Genomic DNA, 22584 nt, shown 5'->3' with positions numbered 1-22584 from the left:
TCTACAAGGTAACTGCTGTGCACTTTCTATGGTTTTAATGTTGGTTTGAATTCACTTTTGTTTGTGTTTTGACAACTTAAAGTTATTCCTGCTACTGTGAAAATACGTTGTTTTCTAGCTAACTTGGTCATTGCAAATTGTTAGCTTGTCTACACATTTAATAAGGTCCAGAGTACCAGCATTTTAAGAGTTTTTTGTTTGATTGTAGATCTGGAAAAGAAGACTTTCATGTGGGTTATGGTTAAGCCCCTGTTGGAGAGAGAGAGGACAAGGTACTGGGATGTCTATTTGTCCTATTTATTGATATGGGCTGTTTACTTTATATTTGTATTCATTTAATGTATTGGCTATGTCACTGTTATTGGAAGCCATTTGTGTCAAGTGTTATGTTAGCTTATTGAACAATGTGAATGTGGCACTAATGTATATATATCTGAGTATCTTTTCTTTGTCTTTCTCTGTCATTTCACTTCAGCTCTTACGTTGTGAATTGAAATAAACATTCATGAAACACCAGTAAAGGAGTCCATCCATCACTCTCCCAGGGATGCTACAGTAAGAGCTTACTCTATGGTGAAGTGGAACATCGGATATTCGTCTCCCGGACCCTGCACTTAACTTCACCCTCACTTGAGTTGTTAAGAGAAGGAACCGTTTCATTACCTTACTATAGACCTGATAATTAATTACTTTTTTTGTTTTAAAAATGCACACTTCATGTAGAGCTTCCTTTGTTATTGTGTGTATTCTAGTCATTGCTTTGGCATGAACACTGATGTAAATGCCCATAGATAACACATTCAATGCTGGTTATTTGCCCTAATTTACCATTCAAAGTGTATGCTGTGCTATTTCTCTGTCCATGTCTATGCTGCTCTGTATGAAGGCGCAACCACATTCACTTTATTCTAACGTTGAAAGGTGCAATAATTAGCTCATCATGGCATCCTTAGAAGGGAAAGGAGGGTTATATAAGGAAACTAGCTCCCCAGATGAGGTCAAAGGCTTAGGAGAAGAGCATCATACAGAGGTAGGCCTAGGGTTGGAAGAGTCTGAAAACCGACAGAAGGAAGCTAGTGAAGAGGAAAAAGGTCCCACTGATATCCCTGAGGAAGAGGATGACCTAACTGAAGGTCTCCGACGCTCCCACCGTACACCGCGCCCAACAGAAAGGATGCGTGCGCACCAAGAGGAAGAAGCATGCAAAAGGGAGAAAAGACTGCTGTACCTGTATGAAAAATGGAAGCGCGACATTTGCAAGGCAAGACACGAGATGAAGACATACATGTCAGAGGAGGAGCTCTGGACTCTCATCGACAAACTAAATATGTCTAAGACGGACGTTTGTATGATGTATGTTGAAATCAGAAGTCTCGCCGCGCCCCCCAATGACATACGACGACGAGTGGATACGTGCGAGACAGTAACCAGGGAATTAGTCAACATCGCTCATGATAGAACCATAGGTACAGAAGACGATTTCAATGTCCAACGGGAAAGGAGCCGACTTCATGAACTGCGTCGCCATGACTACGCAAGGTCGGTCTATGGAGCTGCCTCTGACGTCTCTGCATTAACTCAGAGCAGCGGGTCTGCACAAGGCTCGTCTATAATAACAACGAAGCGTGTGGAGGCAGCGGCTGAACTAGCCGAAAAGGAAGCCACCTATCAGATGATGCAAGTAGAGGAAAAACAAAGGGAAGTTATACGCGAACTAGAGGAACAACAACGAAAGGCTCTGGAGGTACAAAAGCGTGAGTTAGAGCGACTGCAGGCCAAGAAGGAAGTGTTCGCAGCCCAAGCCAAACTAAAGGTCTACGACGATCAGATCAGACATGAAGCTGCCGAACACATCAATGAAAGCAATGCAGAGATGAGGAACGCACCTGCTGCCACACTCTTTCCATCTCATGCTGCACCAACATCTCATTCTGACATCACTGCTCTCGCACAGGTCTTCCATGACAGCATAGCCTTGAGTAGGCTTCCTGCACCAGAGCCATTCGTTTTCAATGGTGATCCTATACAGTTCATCGAATGGAAGACAACGTTTACCTCACTCATCGACCAAAGAGCAATAACCCCAGCTGAAAAACTCTACTACTTGAAGAAGTATGTTGGTGGCCCAGCTCGCCAGGCTCTAGATGGCACGTTCTATCGTAACGACAAGGAAGCCTACAAAGACGCCTGGGATAAGCTGAATCATCGCTTTGGCCAGCCATTTGCCATTCAGAGATCATTCAGAGAGAAGCTATCCAACTGGCCGAGGATTCAGCCTAAGGATGCAGAGGGACTCAGGAGTTTCTCTGATTTTCTCAATGCCTGTCGGGATGCCATTCCTCATGTCAAGGGTCTTGACATACTCAACGACTGTGAGGAGAACCGAAAGCTTATTTACAAACTGCCAGACTGGGCAGCCGCTCAGTGGAACCGTCAAGTCACAAAATGCTTGAATGAACGTCAAGAATTTTCAACTTTCGAGGACTTCACAAAATTCATGTCAACTGAAGCGGAGATTGCCTGCAATCCAATCACGTCTTTCCAAGCTCTACACTCATCAGCCACTAGTGCCGATAAAGGAAATGTCAGAGACTCTAAGAGAAACAACGCCAGCGTTCTTGCCACTCAAGCAGACACTGACAATGAGAACCGGAAGTTTAGGACTATGGCTCCATGCATTCAGTGTGAAGATGACGGACACCAGCTCCATGCATGTGAAAGATTCACAGAGATGTCACTGGATGAGCGACGCAACTTCATAAAGGAGAAGAGACTATGCTATGGATGTCTAAAGCCAGGACACAATGCGAAAGACTGTCGCCATCGTCACTCCTGTGACACCTGCAAGAGAAAACATCCTACAGCCCTCCATGATAACAACTATCAAAGAGAAGAAAGGCCTGCACCTGATGCAGAATCAGATCAAGACCCTGAGGCAAGATCCCTCAGTGTAGCAGTTGGAGGCTCATCCAGCACATCAATGATTCTACCAGTATGGGTTTCCTCCAAAAGTAACCCAACTATGGAGAGACTTGTCTACGCTCTTCTCGACACTCAAAGCAATACTACATTTATCGACCAAGAGGTGAGTGACGGTCTTAATGCAGACAAGCATCCAGTTAAACTGAAGCTGACAACCATGAGCGGAAAGGACACAATTCTCACAAGTGAGAGAGTCTGCGGCCTTCGTGTAAGAGGATATAGCTCTGCCACTCAAGTCGATCTTCCAGTGGCCTACACTAAGGACTGCATACCCGTAAACCGTGCACACATCCCCACTTGTAAGACGGCTAAGAAATGGAGTCATCTAGCAGGAATAGCAGACGAAATTAAAACACTAAAAGACTGCGAAGTGGGTCTTCTCATAGGTTATAATTGCTCGAGAGCCATGGCTCCAAGGCAAGTCATCCTCGGAGCAGATGAGGAACCATACGCTGTACGGACAGATCTAGGGTGGAGTATCGTGGGGCCCTCAGCTCAAAGCCAGGATTCGTTGAGCACCAGTCACATGTGCCACAGAACCACAGTTAAAGAGCTACCCCCGGCCACACCGGCCGATGTTATCCGCATTCTAGAGTCAGACTTTAAGGACGGCAGTGAAGACGGAAAACCAGTGTCTCAAGATGACATCACGTTTCTGAAAGGGATGGATGAAGGAATACGGAAAACCAAACAAGGCCATTACGAAATGCCCCTGCCCTTCAAAAACAGACTCCCCAACAATAAGAACTCAGCCCTGAATCACCTTAAAAGGAAACTGCAGCGCAACGAAGGGTACAAGAAGAAATACGTCAAGTTCATGGAAGAGGTTATTGGAAAGGGGGGCGCAGAACCAGTCGAAGATGGTGGGAGAGAAGGCGAAAGGTGGTACATTCCCCATCACGGCGTCGTTCACGCAAAGAAACCCGACAAACTTCACATTGTGTTTGACTGCTCAGCAAGTTACAAAGGAACAAGCCTCAATGACCACCTCCTTTCTGGGCCCGACATGTTGAACAACTTGAGTGGAGTGCTCATCCGCTTTCGCCAGCACCCAGTTGCTCTGATGTGCGACGTTGAAAAATTTCACGTTCAGGAAGCTGATCGAGACTACTTGCGCTTTCTCTGGTGGAAGCAAGGAGACCTGAACTCACCGCCCAGGGAGTTCCGCATGAAGGTGCATCTGTTCGGTGCGGCCTTCTCGCCAGGGTGTGCCAACTACGAACTAAAGCACTTAGCTAAGGAGAAGGCACACACCTACCCGCACGGATCACGATTCGTCATGAGAGACTTTTACGTGGACGACGGGGTCACAAGTGTTGAAAACACTGAGAGTGCAATTCAGTTAGCCAAAGAAGCACGCAAACTCTGTGCCACAGGTGGCCTCCGTCTACATAAGTTTGTGTCAAACAACAGAGATGTCCTCAAGAGTATCCTGCTATCTGAACGAGCAACCAACGTAAAGTGCATGCGCCTCACCTTTGATGAGCTGCCACTTGAAAGAGCTCTCGGGATTCAATGGGACACAGAGTCTGACAACTTCTGTCTCAACGTCAACCTTAAAGAACAGCCTACTACACGCCGCGGCATCCTGTCAACAGTAGACTCCCTGTACGACCCCCTCGGGTTTGTGGCACCAGTCCTGCTCAAAGAGGAATTTGGCTCTCCTGGTGCTGAGGAGTTCTTCTGGACTGATTCGAAAGTAGTCTTGGGATACATGAGGGAAGTCAGAAGTGCTTTGCACTTAGCACAATGACCAAGGAGCAAAGCACTATAGTTGATCACTTGTCTACGTTTTCTTCTTGGTCACTCGCTACTCGAGCTATCGCACGCATTCAGAGACGCGTCCACAAGAATAAATCTAACTCACTAACCTCTCGAATAATCAGAGATCATATAGAATTAGCGGCAGTGGCTAGTCCGTAATGAACTAGAATGGAGAAGTAAGATGACTCCTTCCATCCACTAGTCTGGGGGTCCACCTTGGGCAAGTGGTAGCACCCCCTAAGCCTCCCTACCTGGGGTTACAGGCCAACTAGGTTATTCCTTATTATGGAATCAGTCGGATTTACAGTGTAATATAAACCACTCCTGATTGGTGGGAGTGTAAACGACCCTCCAGGTAGCGTCATTCAGCTTGTGTGTGATAGGGAACCTTTATTTTGAAGCACCGCCAAACCGGAAGTAGCTAACCGGAAGCAGATACCGCGAGCATGAGCTCAGCTTGACGGTCCAAATGAACGTTAGACATACGGCTACAAGGAAAGAAAGTTCTCTGTGAATATCTTCTTTATTCTTTTGTTATATGGAAATGGTCTACAAGGTAACTGCTGTGCACTTTCTATGGTTTTAATGTTGGTTTGAATTCACTTTTGTTTGTGTTTTGACAACTTAAAGTTATTCCTGCTACTGTGAAAATACGTTGTTTTCTAGCTAACTTGGTCATTGCAAATTGTTAGCTTGTCTACACATTTAATAAGGTCCAGAGTACCAGCATTTTAAGAGTTTTTTGTTTGATTGTAGATCTGGAAAAGAAGACTTTCATGTGGGTTATGGTTAAGCCCCTGTTGGAGAGAGAGAGGACAAGGTACTGGGATGTCTATTTGTCCTATTTATTGATATGGGCTGTTTACTTTATATTTGTATTCATTTAATGTATTGGCTATGTCACTGTTATTGGAAGCCATTTGTGTCAAGTGTTATGTTAGCTTATTGAACAATGTGAATGTGGCACTAATGTATATATATCTGAGTATCTTTTCTTTGTCTTTCTCTGTCATTTCACTTCAGCTCTTACGTTGTGAATTGAAATAAACATTCATGAAACACCAGTAAAGGAGTCCATCCATCACTCTCCCAGGGATGCTACACGCGCACTGCGGGAGGTGGCCAGAAGCGCGCAACTAGCCAACTAAGTATTACTACTAATACAGTTTGATCCATCGCAAAGCGCTCCAGCGCTTGAATACGGTCGGGGGATCCGCTCTATACAATGCAGACCCACGGCTCTCGTATTATAATGACCCGCGAGGCGTGTTATTATTAGAGTTAATAATATTGTATATTGTTTACACTGCCTTTTTATTCTATTTTTACTTCTCCACTGTACTATAATTATGTGACCTGTACCTCTATGTCTTCTACTACCTGTACCTCCCCTCCCCCCGGCCCTCCCCATGCTGCTGATTTTATATTATTTTATGAATACAACATTTAATGTTCGCTAACGTAGAGAAACGTCAGACGTAATTCGAGATACGTCAGACGTACTTCGAGATACTTCCGTACTTTCCGCCAATCAGCGCATAGCCCTGTCACAGGACTAATAGTCCTGTGGCAGGGCGGAAGTACCAATCTGGACCTCGAGGCTCCGAGGTTGCAGCTCGACCCTACTCAAAAAATAACCCAAAGGCCCCGCCCCCCTCTCTTACTTCCTTTCTCGTCTATTCAGACTTGATAAATCAATGCACGATAACCACGATCGGCTATGCAGTTTGTAGGGGCAGCAAAGCGAGGAGCGACTTCTTTTCCCTGGCTCAGGCTTTTGGCTGTTATGTTTGTTGTGTTGCTATCAAACGCACCAAATCATGCCCCGACAGCAGCCAGCCTCGCAAATAATGTCATCATTACCGTAAATAGAGGCGTCCAGAATCTTCTTTTGATAGTCGGACTTGTCCTGTAAAGTGACTGTCGTCTCGGGGCATCTAGACAAACTTCTAGGCTGGGCGACAATAGGGTCTTTTTTTGCACTGATCCGAGGCCTTGTCATCGCTCGGAATACTCTCACACATCCGTCGGGGAGTTCATGGTCTACTCGTCAGATCTGTGCTAGAATTTGTATTTGTTGGTGTCGGAGATGGACACCGACAAGTTTAACTATGTCTACAGCTGTGACTTGGACATTAATGTTCAACTTAAACTGTGAGTGAAACTTCATTAACAGCTTGCAGAATGGGTACAGTACAGTACGGCTCAATACACACAATTATTAAGGGGATGCAGACCAGAGAAAGACTTTCGTCTTGTTTACATCAGGGTCCCCCATTTTCAATGATCATGGTGCAGAGATGAAGATCTGTATGCCCTGTCAGTTATATTATGCATACGGTGTCGGTGTTTATATACCACGTGACAAATTTGACTTATATCACCTTGATTTCAGCGATGCGTTTTTCCATATAAACTAGTTTCTGTCGGGGTGTTTGTCCAGTGTTTACTTCCCCGTGCATGGCAACATCATGACTCAACCTCTGAATCTGCCCGGTGAGGGCTCTAATTTGGAAGCACAATCCATGTGCAGTGGTCTCACGGCCAATCTCGTGAGACCCCTGACGGGGACATAAATAATCTTCATAATTTTTTAACCAGCCGTCCACTGTAGCGTTTCGCCAGGTAGTTTTGATTGATTGATTGAAAAGTTTATTAACAGATTGCAGAATGGGTACAGTACAGTACAGCTCAATACATACAATTGTTAAGGGGATGCAGACCAGAGAAAGACTTTCGTCTTGTTTACATCAGGGTCCCCCATTTTCAATTCATCATAAATTTATAAATTTATAAAGTTAACACAGTCCTAGGGCAATGTGACATTGCGTTAGGCTCCTTGCCACCTGAATTATAGCGGCTATCAAAATGTCAATGGTATGACGTTAAATCATATTTGGTATTTCTGGCTATGTTGTCACAACAGTATATTGTAAACAGTTCCACAGTGTGAGGGATGACTCGCACACCACATCTCAACCCCCTCTTCTGCCTTCTCTCCAGCCCCTCCCTCATACATTTTACATTTCACTGTACATTTTACTGTATATTTTTGGACTGTATATTTTAGAATGTATATACATATTTTATACTGTGTGTTCTTATTTTTGACTACCTAAATGTTTATTGTGAGCGATCTGTGGTGCTGAATTTCCCTCTGGATTAATAAAGTACTTCTATTCTATTCTATTTTGTATCCTTCTCTCCTCTATCCAGGGGCAGTCTGGAAGGCAAACGCGAGCAGAAGAGCTACAAGGCTCTCCTCCAGGACCCCATGCTGCGTTTCTCTGGCCTCTACCAGGAGGACTGCTCCGACCTCTACGTGACCTGTCAGGTGTTCGCCGAGGGCAAGCCTCTCGCGCTGCCCGTGCGCACCTCCTACAAGGCCTTCAGCACGCGCTGGAAGTGAGTCCTGAGACGTCACTAATACACTGGCTGTGATGTGATCATCCGTTGAGCTGTGGTGAATTTAGGCGAGCTTACTTAAGGAACCTGTCCAGGCCGGGCCGTCCTCAAACTAATGACCAAACACCCTGAGCACAGTGCCTTAGTTATTAGCATAGATTAATGTCAAAAGATTCAGTGGTCAAGTCACGTTTATTTGTATAGCCCAACATCACATGTTCATTGGTAGATTATATTAGATTCAAATGTATTGTCATTATACAGTACAGTACAATGAAAAGATGTTTGGCATCCAACCAGATTGCAAATGTAACAGTAAAGTGCAACAGCAATATACAATGTACAGCCTACAGGTGATTAAACTGGGTATAAAATATATGAATTAGTACTACTGAGTAATAGTGCTCATCAGATGTATGTATGTACAGAGTTGCACATAACACCACCAACGCTTCCGTTTCTCATGTCTCCTCCTGCCATCGTGTCTTCTCTCTCTCTCCTCCACCCCCTTCTCCATCCTTCCCTGTCCTCTGTAGTTGGAACGAGTGGCTGCGGTTGCCAGTGAAGTACCCAGACCTTCCCCAGAGCGCCCAGGTGGCCCTCACGGTGTGGGACGTCTATGGGCCCGGCCGAGCCGTCCCCGTGGGGGGCACCACTGTCACTCTCTTCGGCAAATACGGGTGAGTCTTGTTCCACGGCGGTGGAAAAGTTCTTGTTGTTTACATTTAGTCATTTAGCTGAACGCTTTTATCCAAAGCGACTTACAAATTCTGTACCACAGGTCAGCAGGAAGGGTACAACTCTTATAGCTGAGTAACAATGTTCATCAAACAGTGCTGAAACTTGGGTGCTGCAGTGTTGAGTGCATACTATAGTAGTAGAGACATGTTAGTATAGTAGGTAGAGTGCATGGTAGTATAAGACAGTAAGAAGGTTAGTGTTTTTTTTTTAATTTATAAATTTTTTAAATTTCAGATATTGATTGAAAAAGTGTTTTTAGTCGACAGCGAAAGATTGGTCTGGTTTCGGCTGTCCTAACTGTGGTGGGAAGTTCGTTCCACCATTGTGGAGCGAGGACAGAGAATAGCCGGCTTCTCTTTGATGACCCTCCCAGAGCTCTGATAGGAGTGGGTCTGAGGCGGCCAGAAGATGTAGAGCGGAGGGGTCTTGAGGGTGTGTAGTTAGAGACCATTGACCGGAGGTAGGCGGGAGCTGTTCCCTTCGCCGCGTGATATGTTGTTGTTGTTCTTTTATCTCCATCTTGAATCCTTATCACTACTTCAAGTAAAACCTTAATAAAGTAATTCTCTTTACCTATATGTCGGTTTGAGCTTCTGTTATAGGAGCAATAGGCGGAACTATTACTATGGAATATTTTCAAATCCTTAAGCCAAATTTGACAACGCCCTTCCCAATCAGAACGCATTAGGACATGCTAGCTAGCAGGCAGCTATGTGTTGGCAGTAGGGATGGGCGTGATTAATCGATTACTCGTAGCTATGAGAAAAATCTCTTAAATTATTAATCTTTATGAAAAAATATATATAATATATATATTTCTTTTTACATATTTGTTTCACATGTATGTGTAAGATTATAACTGTTTGTTGGTTTCCTTAAACATATACGTGAATGAACAAAATTAACACTTTGGTCGCCAGGCTTATATTCTTAATATACCATCCTCCGCCAGCTCTATTTGTCTATGGAGAAGTTCCCCTTCTTTGCAGGGCTATAACTTTTTAAATTGTATTGCTAAATTGACATTACTATGGCCCATTCAACATCAAGTATCTATTGTTCAGGGTGTAGCAACGTTATACTTTTTCATTCACATATTCATACTAAAATACGGTCTAAAGTATAAGTATGTTTTTATCGTTTTCTGCAGCTTTCTCCAGAACGTGATTTATAGCCCCAAATGCATTATATTGATGATCAAATACAGTTTGATAGGAATCTGCGCGAGATAAAGAATTTCAAATGGACGTGCTTCTAGAAGTTACTACTGATCATCTGATGTTGACCGGATGGGGGGGGGGGGGGGGGTCGTTTATAATTCCGTGGCCAACGTTAGATGATTCATCTAGTGTGGGTGATATGATCATTAGAGCCATTAGTATCGAACACGTTAAAAAATAACGCTGAATCTTACCGTAGCTTCCTCATAGCGTTGGGCGATGAGCGTGGAGCAGAAATATTCCTATTATGGGATGTAGAAATATGCGATCCATTTCCAGGTTGTATAATAGTATATACGTCCAAATCATGTTGTTTATCGAGTTATTGGTAACTGATTGCTATCCGTTGTGTCTAGCTCGAGTCCTGGGACTATTAGCGAGTGATCGGACCGAATTGGAATGAGCACCAGCTTCCATTTCCTGTTTCCGCTCTGGGCGATCCGCCGATCGGCCACCAGATGGCGCTCTTGAACCGTTGGAGAGTTGAGAGGGGATCAACAGTAGATCTCAAGTGTCCGGGGGAGAAATATGATTTCGATCACAGATTTTTGAAATATTGATATCAAAGACGTGGTACGGCGTCTTTGGCAGAATGAGCATGGCGGGGAATGACGTGGTACAGCGTTTTTGGCGACCATAGTTTTAAGTAAAAAAAACAAACATATATATATTTTGAGTTTTTTTCCCCCTTTTCGAGTAATACACGATCACTTGAGTATAGCATGCGATCAATCGATCTGGATTCTTCTTAAAAATCCCCATCCCTAGTTGGCAGCAGGCCTTTGTGTATGCTGTGCCACTGTAATGCGCGTAACAAGCGTGCGTGTCACTAGACTAGAGGGTTTGACAGACAGCTCGCTTGTTCCAATCATTTTACTTTGTCGTTTGATTGGATGCTGTTGTTTTAGCTCCTGCCCCTTACGGGAACAACGGCTCTTTTTCATTTTTGTGTCAAACGTCCTTTTTTTTTGGAGTACTATAGATTAGGCCTACTGTCGAGATATAATAAGAAATGTTGGCAAAAATTGATCCTTGAAACAAGCACGAAGCCGTCCAGACCCACGGCACAACTAGCGCTGTGTCAGCAGCCAGGTGTGGAATGTGAAAGTTGTTTGGTCAACATTACACTTACTTGCTAATGCTAGCAGCCCATGTCATTCCGATCTTGCGCCATCGCTGTCTTTTGAAGGTCATACCGGGCTGAGTTTTTAAGCCAGCACAAAGTCATTGACATCATATGAATCTCGGCATTGCACGGAATCCATTGGTACCACAAGTGACTCGCTAGCTTACCGGGAAACAGGATAAATATCGCTCCAAAAGTAGCTGCGTCTTTACCGCGACATCTCCACTCCCTAAATCATACAGAACGCAGCAGCCCGCCTGATCTCCAACCTACCAATGTCAGCCCACGTGCCCCCACTTCTTAGTGAGCTGCACTGGCTCCCCATCGCCGCACGAATCCGCTTCAGGGTCCTTGATCTTGAACGGCTCCCTCCTACCTCCGGTCAATGGTCTCTAACTACACACCCTCAAGACCCCTCCGCTCTGCATCTTCTTGCCGCCTCAGACCCACTCCTACCTGAGCTCCTTCAAATGACAATATATACCCCGTGAATATTATTGCACGGATCGGAATACGCGTGTGCGCGCTTCAAGTTGCGAGTCTGTGTCAAATGCAGGTGGAGAGGCCGAGAAGAGATCGCTCCGTATGAGCCTCTCTGTCTCTCTCCCTCTCTCTCTCTCTCCCTCTCTCTCTCTTTTTCTCTCTTTTGGGGAAGTGCAAGTGTCTGACAGGGAAAACCGCTTCCGCATTATTTCCACTCGCTCCGTTTTGGTCATTGTTGATTGTGGGCGGTGGCTACAACCACAGAAGGGGTTAGGTATGCAGATGAGAATTCTTACACGTCACATACGCTAAATTCAGAATGGCTTAGTTCACTGGGGGAGGACCTTGTCTCATCTGAACTGGAGGAATGCACAAAAATGAGAAGTTGAGACATAGACAGTGTTGGTACAACCCCACATTGCTAGAAAACAATGCTAAATACTGGTACAGGCAATTTATAAGATAGTTCCCCTTTAATCAATCGAGCGTGGAGCTATGTCTCATCACGGAACTCCTCCTGGTCTCAGGATGTTCCGGCAGGGCATGCACGACCTGAAGGTGTGGCCGGGGGTGGAGGGCGACGGAGGGGAGCCGACCACCACGCCGGGGCGCACCAGCAGCAGCCTCTCTGAGGACCAGATGGGCCGACTGGCCAAGGTAGGGGGGCGGGGCCGGGAGAGGGGTCCCTGTCAGTTAGTGGGGGGATAAAGTGTGTGTGCGTGTGTACTTGAGAATGGGGACAATCCTCCCAATTTGAGGACACTTCCTACATTTCACTTATCATCTTCACAATGATGAAGAGCTTGGGCTTTAGGTATACTGTACATAGTCTTCTTCACAATGATGAAGAGTTTGGAGTTTAGGTATACTGTAGGTAGTCTTCACAATGATGAAGAGCTTGGGGTTATGGTATATTGTAGGGTAGGGGACTTTAATCCCAACACCAGTTAGTACTGAGTATGCACTGGTACTGGCCAGGTTTAGGGAATATACATATATATATACATACGGTACATAATATACGTTAGAATGTCCTCACAAGTATAGGAATATAGATGCGTGTGGCTGTTTGTGTGTGTATGTGTGTGTGTGGGGGGGGGGGGTTAAGTATGATAGATGGAGAGAGGGAGAGCCTTGTCTAAACCATCATCTGTTCCAGGCCCCAGACCTGGAGTTACTCAGTGATGTGAGTACAAGAGGAAAAGACGGCATTTGGAATGCTGTGCGTGTGTGTCTGTGAACATTTTTGTGCATTGGCATTTGTGTGCTTGAGACGTTTGCACACATTAGGTTCCAATATCTCCCTTGCTGCACGAAAATAACAGGAATTATTTTAAAGGAACACGCCAACATTATGGGAAATTCGCTTACCGTCTTCTCCAGACAAGAAGATAAGATACCAATCTGTGCGTTCAGTAGAAAGCCATCTGGCTGCAAGCTAACCTAGTTTAGCACAATTAATTAGAGGATATGGACCACTATCAGCTAGGCTAGTGGTCCGTATCCGCTTCATTCATTTGTGCTAAGCTAGGCACAGAGACGAAATTGGTATATCTATCCTCTTGTCTGACTCTGGAGAAGACTGTAAGCACATAATGTCCCATAATGTTAGTGTGTTCCTTTCATATTAGGCCACCATTCATATTTAGGGTATTTATGTTCATAATGTGAATACTAACTACAAGCCAAGGTGGAGGCTTCCTGTTCATGGCCCTGATGCCTGTAGCTGTTCCGCAACCGTTCCTACTTCCGGGGTAGGCCTGATTGGCCCCGACAGGCATGTGACCCGCCGCGGCCACGCCCCGCGGCAGCCCCAGGAGCAAGCGCGCTACTGCTGGAGTTCGCTTCGCCTTTCACATCGCTGCCGTTGGCGAAAGCAGGATGAGAGGCGAGAGCGTAGATTTCGCTGTGTATCATTTAATCATTTAACATTTGAAAGGCATACATTGTTGTCATACAGAAGTACAGAATACTTTTATCCAAAATGCTTCTTACTGTTACACTGTTAGAGACTGTGCAGTGCACGGCTTTAGTCTCACTCGAGTGAGGAAGACCGCTGGTTCTCCAACATACAGCGGTGTGCTCTTCAGAATGTACCGGGAGAAACGTTTACTGTACCCCGCAGACATAAGCGTCTCACATGGCTGAGCTGTGCACGGCTTTAGTCTCACTCGAGTGAGGAAGACCGCTGGTTCTCCAACATACAGCGGTGTGCTCTTCAGAATGTACCGGGAGAAACGTTTACTGTACCCCACAGACATAAGCGTCTCACAGGGCTGAGCTGTGCACGGCTTTAGTCTCACTCGAGTGAGGAAGACCGCTGGTTCTCCAACATACAGCGGTGTGCTCTTCAGAATGTACCGGGAGAAACGTTTACTGTACCCCGCAGACATAATAAGCATATAAGCAGTGCTTACTAACGTTATTAGTTACGTTATTTCTGACCGAATTAGTCATTCATTTGTCTGCTTTCACCAATGGCAGCGATGTGAAAGGCGAAGCGAACTCCAGCAGTAGCGTGCTTGCTCCTGGGGCTGCGGCGGGTCACGTGCCTGTCGGGGCCAATCAGGCCTACCCCGGAAGTAGGAACGGTTGCGGAACAGCTACAGGCGGCCCTGATACCACCACTCTAACCACTGAGTGGATTAACTCCAGAGTGTGTGATTGGCTGCTGAGTGTGTGATCGGAGTCTCCAGATTGGCTGCTGGCACTCAAACCTGTGCATTGATTGGCCTAAGTGTCTGCATATCAACCACGGTGCAGTTTACCCATCTGTACACATCTGTTGCTGTTCCATTTCTCAATCTCACTTCACTAAACCCCTTTCCTCTCTCCTGTCTTTGTACCCTTCTACCTACATCTCTCTCTCTCTCTCTCGCTCACTCTATCTCTTTCTCTCCTTTTGTCTCTCCATTGCTCTCTCTATCTCTCCCTGTTGTCTTTCTTTCTCTCTTTCTCCCATCTCTCTCTCTCCATTGCTCTCTCTCCATTGCTCTCTCTCCATTGCTCTCTCTCTCTCTCTCTCTCTCTCTTTCTCTCTCTCTCTCTCTCTCTCTCTCTCTCTCTCTCTCGTCCAGTTGACTAAGGCCCATAGACAGGGTCACATGGTGAAGGTGGATTGGCTGGACCGTCTGACCTTCAGAGAGATAGAGATGATTAACGAGGTGAGTCCGTCCAGAACTGCTGGTTCTAAACCCCTGCTGGTTCCAAACCCCTGTTGGTTCTAAACCCCTCTGCTGGTTCTAAACCCCTCTGCTGGTTCTAAACCCCTGCTGGTTCCAAACCCCTGTTGGTTCTAAACCCCTCTGTTGGTTCTAAACCCCTCTGCTGGTTCTAAACCCCTGCTGGTTCCAAACCCCTGTTGGTTCTAAACCCCTGCTGGTTCCAAACCCCTGTTTGTTCCAAACCCCTGCTGGTTCTAAACCCCTGCTGGTTCCAAACCCCTGTTGGTTCTAAACCCCTGCTGGTTCTAAACCCCTGTTGGTTCCAAACTCCTCTGCTGGTTCCAAACTCCTCTGCTGGTTCCAAACTCCTCTGCTGGTTCCAAACTCCTCTGCTTGTTCTAAACTCCTCTGCTGGTTCCAAACTCCTCTGCTGGTTCCAAACTCCTCTGCTGGTTCCAAACTCCTCTGCTGGTTCCAAACTCCCCTCTGCTGGTTCCAAACTCCTCTGCTGGTTCCAAACTCCTCTGCTGGTTCCAAACTCCTCTGCTGGTTCTAAACCCCTCTGCTGGTTCTAAACCCATTGAACAGCCCATCAGAGGTTTCTATCCTCCACGGGGAAAGTCTGGGAGTGTTGCATATTTGGATTTGATGGTGTTTTTTTATGTTTTTTTTATTTTTATTTTTATTCGCCTTTTTTTATACGCTTTTATCCAAAGTGACTTACAAGTTCTGTACGACAAGTCAGCAGGAGGGGTACAACTCTTACAGCTGAGTAACGATGTACATCAAACAGTGCTGAAACTTGGGTGCTGCAGTGTTGAGTGCATAGTAGTAAAGACATATATTAGTTTAATCTCTATCTCTAGTTACTAATGTCAGACACTGTTCCAACTTGCACTCGCTGTTTCTCAGTTAGATGATACTAACCTCCTGGCTGTTGTCATAGTAGTCAGAGTAATCATGCGTACGCCATATCTACTTATATCTTGAAGTCTCGTGAAAAACGCTGTGCAGCCAGGGTCTAATATGGATGTAATATTATTAGTCACACTTGGGTAAGCTAAGCACTCACAAACATTGTGCTTACTTTCATTGATTTTATTGTAAAAAATTAAATAAAAAAAAATGCAACACGTTGCTGTTATCATGGCGTTTGGATTAATATCACACGGCCGGGCTTTAGGGACACAAGACAATTTGGTGCAATAGCCGCTTTTGAGGATATCAAGCGTTTTGTGAAAACGGTTAGCTAACCGCCTGGGCAGCCAAGTGGGTCAGCATGATCCGAGTGACCTGTGAGCATGAGTATGAGATTAGTCGCGGCCAGGCTACCGCCTCCGCTGATCCCAAAACACAGAAGGAATTGAGCAAAAACGAAGGGAACGGAGGCCTGATCGGAGCAATTTTCTCAGGACCTTCGACTGCAATTTCCTCAGGACCTTTGACTGGAACGTTTGGTTATTTTTCTTTCTCCCCCCCTCATACCTTTCCGAAGCGGCGGCTGTACATGTTGGCTAATGATTCTGAGGAGAGCTCTGGCGTTGATCCATGCTTTTGTTCCACAGAGCGAGAAGCGCAGCTCCAACTTCATGTATCTGATGGTGGAGTTCCCGCGGGTCAAGACCAACGAGAAGGAGTACAGCATCGTGTATTATGAGCAGGTAGGTGATGAGTACAGCATCGTGTATTATGAGCGGGTAGGTGAGGAGTACAGCATCGTGTATTATGAGCGGGTAGGTGACGAGTACAGCATCGTGTATTATGAGCGGGTAGGTGATGAGTAGGTGTGTCGCGGTGGGAGCAGAAGGGTTTCTTCATGTAATCGACGGTCTGTCTTGGGTAGAATTTCGTCTTTTGTGTTTTAGTTTTTATTGAACACGTTACAAAATGTAAAAAAATCCATATCCAAGTTTCAAGCTTTTATTTGTTACGTATAAAGTACATGTACATTACAGTAAAATGCTTGGTTCTGTATGAGCCCCTGAGAATGTGCTTCATACAGTAAAAAAAAGTAAGTAAAAGAGGAATAAGTCCCAACACTATACAATATACAAACTAAGGTACAACCTAAGTACAATGAAGTAAAAATGCAGACAATGAGGTTCAATTATTTTTTTTTAAATAAAGGCAAAATGCTAAATGAGGTATGGATGTAGTGCAAATTTAATAAATAGATAAATATGATCTAGTGTTAAAGTGAGTGTTAACACATTGACGACCAGCATGTAGCGCCGATTTATAGGCCAGAGGACAGAGGTTTGTTTACAAACCGATGTACTTTCTAACAGCTATATATATAATTTATAGTATTGCTATCTGTCCATTCTCATTGTCACTTGAGTGCATAAACCGTGCCTTCATAATGGCTTAAAGAAAATAAAAATCCATCGGTTGGTTGTCATTTTATAGCGCCGTGAATATAAGGTTTATTGCAGTTTTCGCCTCGGTTTTTTTTCTGGGGAGCTAGATAATAGGCTAAAGGCTAGTCACGTTATATCAAACGCCATTTCTGCTGTATATATACGAATGAAATAAAACAAACTGCGTAGCATCCGGACTATTACAGAGCATCTATGGATGAAATGGGGGCGGTGGGGAACGCCGATCAGTATTATTGATTAGCAATACAGTGTGTGTTCAAGTAGCCATTTTCACTGATCGATCACGTTACGTTTGAAAACAATGTCCAATCCAGCTGTAATTTGGGGGAATAGTATCCTACCATCAGGCCATGTGATCGCCGGCAGCATTTCGTCATTAGTCATCGGAATCTGGTAGATCGATATGTCCATTGGCTAATCATAAATCCCATTATTCCAGGCTGAAATATGCGTTCGGTAACGGGATCAAAGATGGAGGGTCTTCGTTTGGAACCGAGGCTCATATGAAACGCCCACAGACAGTGAAAAGAATTTTTTTTAATCGCCCTCAATGATACTGCAGTGGAGCGATGTCGCCCCTAAGCGGATCTGGCCGGTATTGCATGTTTCGAAAATCAAATATGTGGGTAGGTCCTGCAAGTCGATCGCGGACGTTAACACTTTGAGTGCCGTGGGTTCATTCACATTTAGTCCCTTGAATGCCACCATCGGCGTCAATGTTAACGTTAATATCGCCTAATCTATGTTTTAAATTATGGCTATGTGTCGAATCTGCCCGTCGCTTATCAAAGAATCATTTTCCAGTCAGTGTTGTCAAGGCAGATTGGTTTTTTATTGCTTCATTTCCTTTTGAGAGCATTTTGAAAAGCACCCGTTTTCAGGTGAAAAACAACCTATTCTATGATAATCGCCTTTTACTGGAATATTCCAGAACGTTTATTTGTCGGCCTATTTATGAATCGTTTTCAAATAAACGCTAGATGATCAATAGTATATGTGCACGCACGCACGCACGTTCGAGCCGCACGCTGATAATAGCTGCTTTCATTTCCTCATGGATTATCCTAACACTGATAGCATAGATTCCTTACCTGACATCAGATGGTATCCAAATGGTATATTCTAATTCCTGTCACCATTCTAAAAAATCGATAAGTATATTGATCCAACGTGTGTACAGTATAACCCATGCTCGCCGCGGCTCAGAGGTTCCAGAATGAACTCTGGTAATTCCGGCTGCATCAGTGGACTGGAAAATGTGGACTGGAATATTTTTTTTCCCCCATCCATTTTCATTGAGTCCATTCCAAAAGGGTGATTTACCATCTGGGAGACGATAGGGGGCGCTTTTTTCACATCTGATCGCCGGCGGCCCCTGGATTTGAATATGATTTCAGATCGCTTAAAAAAAAAAAAAAATCTGAGAAAAGCCGTGACGTGGCTTTCAACGTAACTATCGTAAACCCGAGATTAGCCGTGAGTGGCGCTCAAAGTGTTAATAGCGTTATAAATATGGAATAAAACAATAACAACTCGCCACGAGTTAACTCGTGGCTCTGGTCCTTATGTTCACTGATTCTTGTTTTAAAGGCTCTGGTTGTCTTCCCCACATAAGAAAAATCACACGGGCATTTTAGTAGATACACAAGATTGGCTGAATTACACGTGATACGCCCTTTAACAGGTATTTTTTTGTTCGTTTTCGGGTGCGTGTAAAATTTCTCTTTGATCATGCCTTGACACTGTACACAGGCTTGACATGGAAAATTTCCATCAGGGATATTAGACAAAAAATGTGTAGGTTTCCTTACGGGCAAGTCGGTTTTAACTAATAGGTTGGATAAATTCGCTTGTCTTTTATAAAAGTAATTAGGCGAATGTTGAAACGCTGTCCCTATTATTGGATCCGACTGTAGAATATGCCAATATTTATTGACAATGCTCCGTATGCCTTTCGTAATGGGGCTAAAAGTGGACACGAAAGATACTTTGTCTGTGTTTTCTTTTTTCTTTTTGGGGATAAACAACGAGGCCCTATCAATCAGCTTGGTTTTATTCAGGGCTTTACGTGTCAAATCGACACTATAGCCTCTGTCATGAAAACTGCTTCTTAGAACTTCTGCTTGTGCAGTAAATCTATCTTCAGTGTCGCAAATTCTCCTATAACGGAGTATTTGGCTGAAAGGTAGACTATTTTTCAAGGCAGGAGTGTGGTAACTGGAATAATGTAAGAATGAGTTACGGTCTGTCTCCTTTTTGAAGACCTCTGTATGTAAAGAAATACCATCCGGGGCTTTCTTGATCAAAACATCTAGGAAAGGTAAAGTATGTATATCAGACTTTAATGTAAACTTTATAGTTTCTCTGCAGGTGTTCAAGTACTCAAGGAAGGCTTCAAGATCAGACGATGTACCAGACCAAATAAAGAACATATCATCGATATATCTCATATAGGATTTGACGAATTTCTCAAACGGGTTATTATTAAAAATGTGGTCAGACTCATACTTGGACATGTACAGATTGGCTAGGTTCACAGCGGCTGGGGAGCCCATGCTGAGGCCTCTGTTTTGCAAGTAGTATTTATCTTGGAATCTAAAATAATTCCGAGTTAGTACTAGGTCGGCTAGATTAACTAGCGCTTCTGTGGAGGGGAGTAATTCCTCTCTCGAGTTTAGATAAAAACTCAGTGCGTCCAGCGCGTCAGCATGTGGAATGCTGGGGTATAAACTGACTACGTCTATGGTAACTAATAAGTCCAAGGGACTAATATTACAGGTCGAAAGTTTGTTCAAAAATGTAGTAGTGTCTTTCAAATAACCACGCTGAGAAGAGGCCAAATCCTTAATATGCGAGTCAACAAATTGCGAGATTTTTTCTGTAGCGGAACCTATACCAGAGACGATCGGTCGACCAGGAGGGTTAACCAGATCCTTATGGATCTTCGGTAAAGTGTAAATAATAGGCGTAACTGGGTACTCTACGAACATAAACTTAAATTCATTTTCTGTAATCACCTCTGCCAATCTAAGGCTTTTAAGGGTAGTCTTAATTTCCGCGGAAAATTTAAATACTGGGTCTGTATTTAAAAGGGTATAAACCTCAATATCGTTCAATTGTCTATTGATCTCGGATACATACAAACTCTTATTTTGGAGCACGATTCCGGAACCTTTATCGGCTTTCCTAAAAATTAAATCATCGTTCTTAATAAGATCCTTGAGAGCTGCTGACTCTGATTCTAATAAATTAGGGTAAAGGTGGGCTTTGTGACTGGTTTCACATAATTTAAGGACATCAAGTTGTACCAATCTGCAGAATGTCTCCACTGAGGGTGGGTTGAGATGAGGGGTAAACACGCTGCGTGGTTTAAATACCTTTCTTTTGGAGCAAATGGTATCCGGCTCTGTTTCTGGCCTTTCATCAACATCATCACATATAGGCACATTTTCATTAGTAACATATTGAGTTCTCTTATCCAAACCTCTGGCATAAAATGCTCTTAACTTAATGTTTCTAAAAAACTTAAATAACTCAACTTTGGTGGTAAAGGAGTCCGCTTTCCGAGCCGGGACAAACGATAAACCTTTAGAGAGGATATTGTGATGTGGGTCGCTCAAATGTGCGTCAGAAATGTTTACTATATTAGAATCAATGTTAGAATCAATGTTTATCACCGGAACCGTGGATTTCTTTCTTTGGCTCCTCCTCGTCTTCCTACGGGATCCCTCGCCGGTCTGGGAGGGAGAGGAGCGTCCTGCTCTCCGCGAAAATTCGACTGGCTTCGAAGAGGGTATCTGCCTTGAGAGGGCGTCTCGTCTGAGCTCGCCGCTGTGGAGGAAGAATCAGAATGCCGTTGTTGGTCTCTAGGCTGCCAATTCTGCCTACGGTTCCTGGAGTGGGGATGATGGAGCCATGGATACACCATTTGCGTTGCGTAATCTTGCTCATCTCTTCTCCTCTTAGCTCTCTTGTGCAGTTCGATGTCCAATTTGTACTTGTCGAGCTTCTGGTGTACTGACTCGAGCATTTCGGTCAGCTGGTCAGGCGTTAAAACCGTTTTGATTTCAGCCTCTAACGAGGAAAGTTCAGCTCTGACCTTGGCTAATTTGGAGCCTTCGTTATCAATAATCAAGAGCATTAGATCCATGGAGCACTTGTCAAGGATCGAACACCACTTGTCACAAAATTCAGGAGATTCTCTTCCTAGTGTGGGTTCCTTGGAGATACGCAGGCCCCTCGGAATGATGTCATCCTGCCAGTATTTGGTAAGGGTCGTACCATGGAGCAGGGTACGAGTCTCTCTCTGCCGTAGTCTGGTAATAGTAACTACTACTAGTAGTAATTAAGACTACCCTTAAAAGCCTTAGATTGGCAGAGGTGATTACAGAAAATGAATTTAAGTTTATGTTCGTAGAGTACCCAGTTACGCCTATTATTTACACTTTACCGAAGATCCATAAGGATCTGGTTAACCCTCCTGGTCGACCGATCGTCTCTGGTATAGGTTCCGCTACAGAAAAAATCTCGCAATTTGTTGACTCGCATATTAAGGATTTGGCCTCTTCTCAGCGTGGTTATTTGAAAGACACTACTACATTTTTGAACAAACTTTCGACCTGTAATATTAGTCCCTTGGACTTATTAGTTACCATAGACGTAGTCAGTTTATACCCCAGCATTCCACATGCTGACGCGCTGGACGCACTGAGTTTTTATCTAAACTCGAGAGAGGAATTACTCCCCTCCACAGAAGCGCTAGTTAATCTAGCCGACCTAGTACTAACTCGGAATTATTTTAGATTCCAAGATAAATACTACTTGCAAAACAGAGGCCTCAGCATGGGCTCCCCAGCCGCTGTGAACCTAGCCAATCTGTACATGTCCAAGTATGAGTCTGACCACATTTTTAATAATAACCCGTTTGAGAAATTCGTCAAATCCTATATGAGATATATCGATGATATGTTCTTTATTTGGTCTGGTACATCGTCTGATCTTGAAGCCTTCCTTGAGTACTTGAACACCTGCAGAGAAACTATAAAGTTTACATTAAAGTCTGATATACATACTTTACCTTTCCTAGATGTTTTGATCAAGAAAGCCCCGGATGGTATTTCTTTACATACAGAGGTCTTCAAAAAGGAGACAGACCGTAACTCATTCTTACATTATTCCAGTTACCACACTCCTGCCTTGAAAAATAGTCTACCTTTCAGCCAAATACTCCGTTATAGGAGAATTTGCGACACTGAAGATAGATTTACTGCACAAGCAGAAGTTCTAAGAAGCAGTTTTCATGACAGAGGCTATAGTGT

The 22584-nt window shown here is 44.3% G+C and overlaps 1 protein-coding gene across 1 annotated transcript in view; it reads left to right on the top strand.

Moving 5' to 3' along the window:
- Positions 1 to 6567: 6567 nt before the first annotated feature.
- The window catches only part of LOC311227695 (phosphatidylinositol 3-kinase catalytic subunit type 3), a 159498-nt gene continuing 143481 nt past the window's right edge, over positions 6568 to 22584 (top strand). The window contains exons 1-6 of the mRNA XM_084313449.1: positions 6568 to 6900; positions 7963 to 8151; positions 8688 to 8831; positions 12249 to 12378; positions 14799 to 14885; positions 16451 to 16546. Of these exons, the coding sequence (XP_084169575.1) occupies positions 6836 to 6900; positions 7963 to 8151; positions 8688 to 8831; positions 12249 to 12378; positions 14799 to 14885; positions 16451 to 16546 (711 nt within the window). The 5' untranslated portion in view covers positions 6568 to 6835. The remainder of the gene's footprint in view (positions 6901 to 7962; positions 8152 to 8687; positions 8832 to 12248; positions 12379 to 14798; positions 14886 to 16450; positions 16547 to 22584) is intronic.

Source organism: Notolepis coatsorum (assembly GCF_963971535.1).
Source record: "Notolepis coatsorum genome assembly, chromosome: 4".
In the NCBI taxonomy this organism is placed as follows: Eukaryota; Metazoa; Chordata; class Actinopteri; order Aulopiformes; family Paralepididae; genus Notolepis; species Notolepis coatsorum.
The sequence above is the reverse complement of the archived record's forward strand: the minus strand, read 5'-3'. Positions and strand labels throughout refer to the sequence as shown.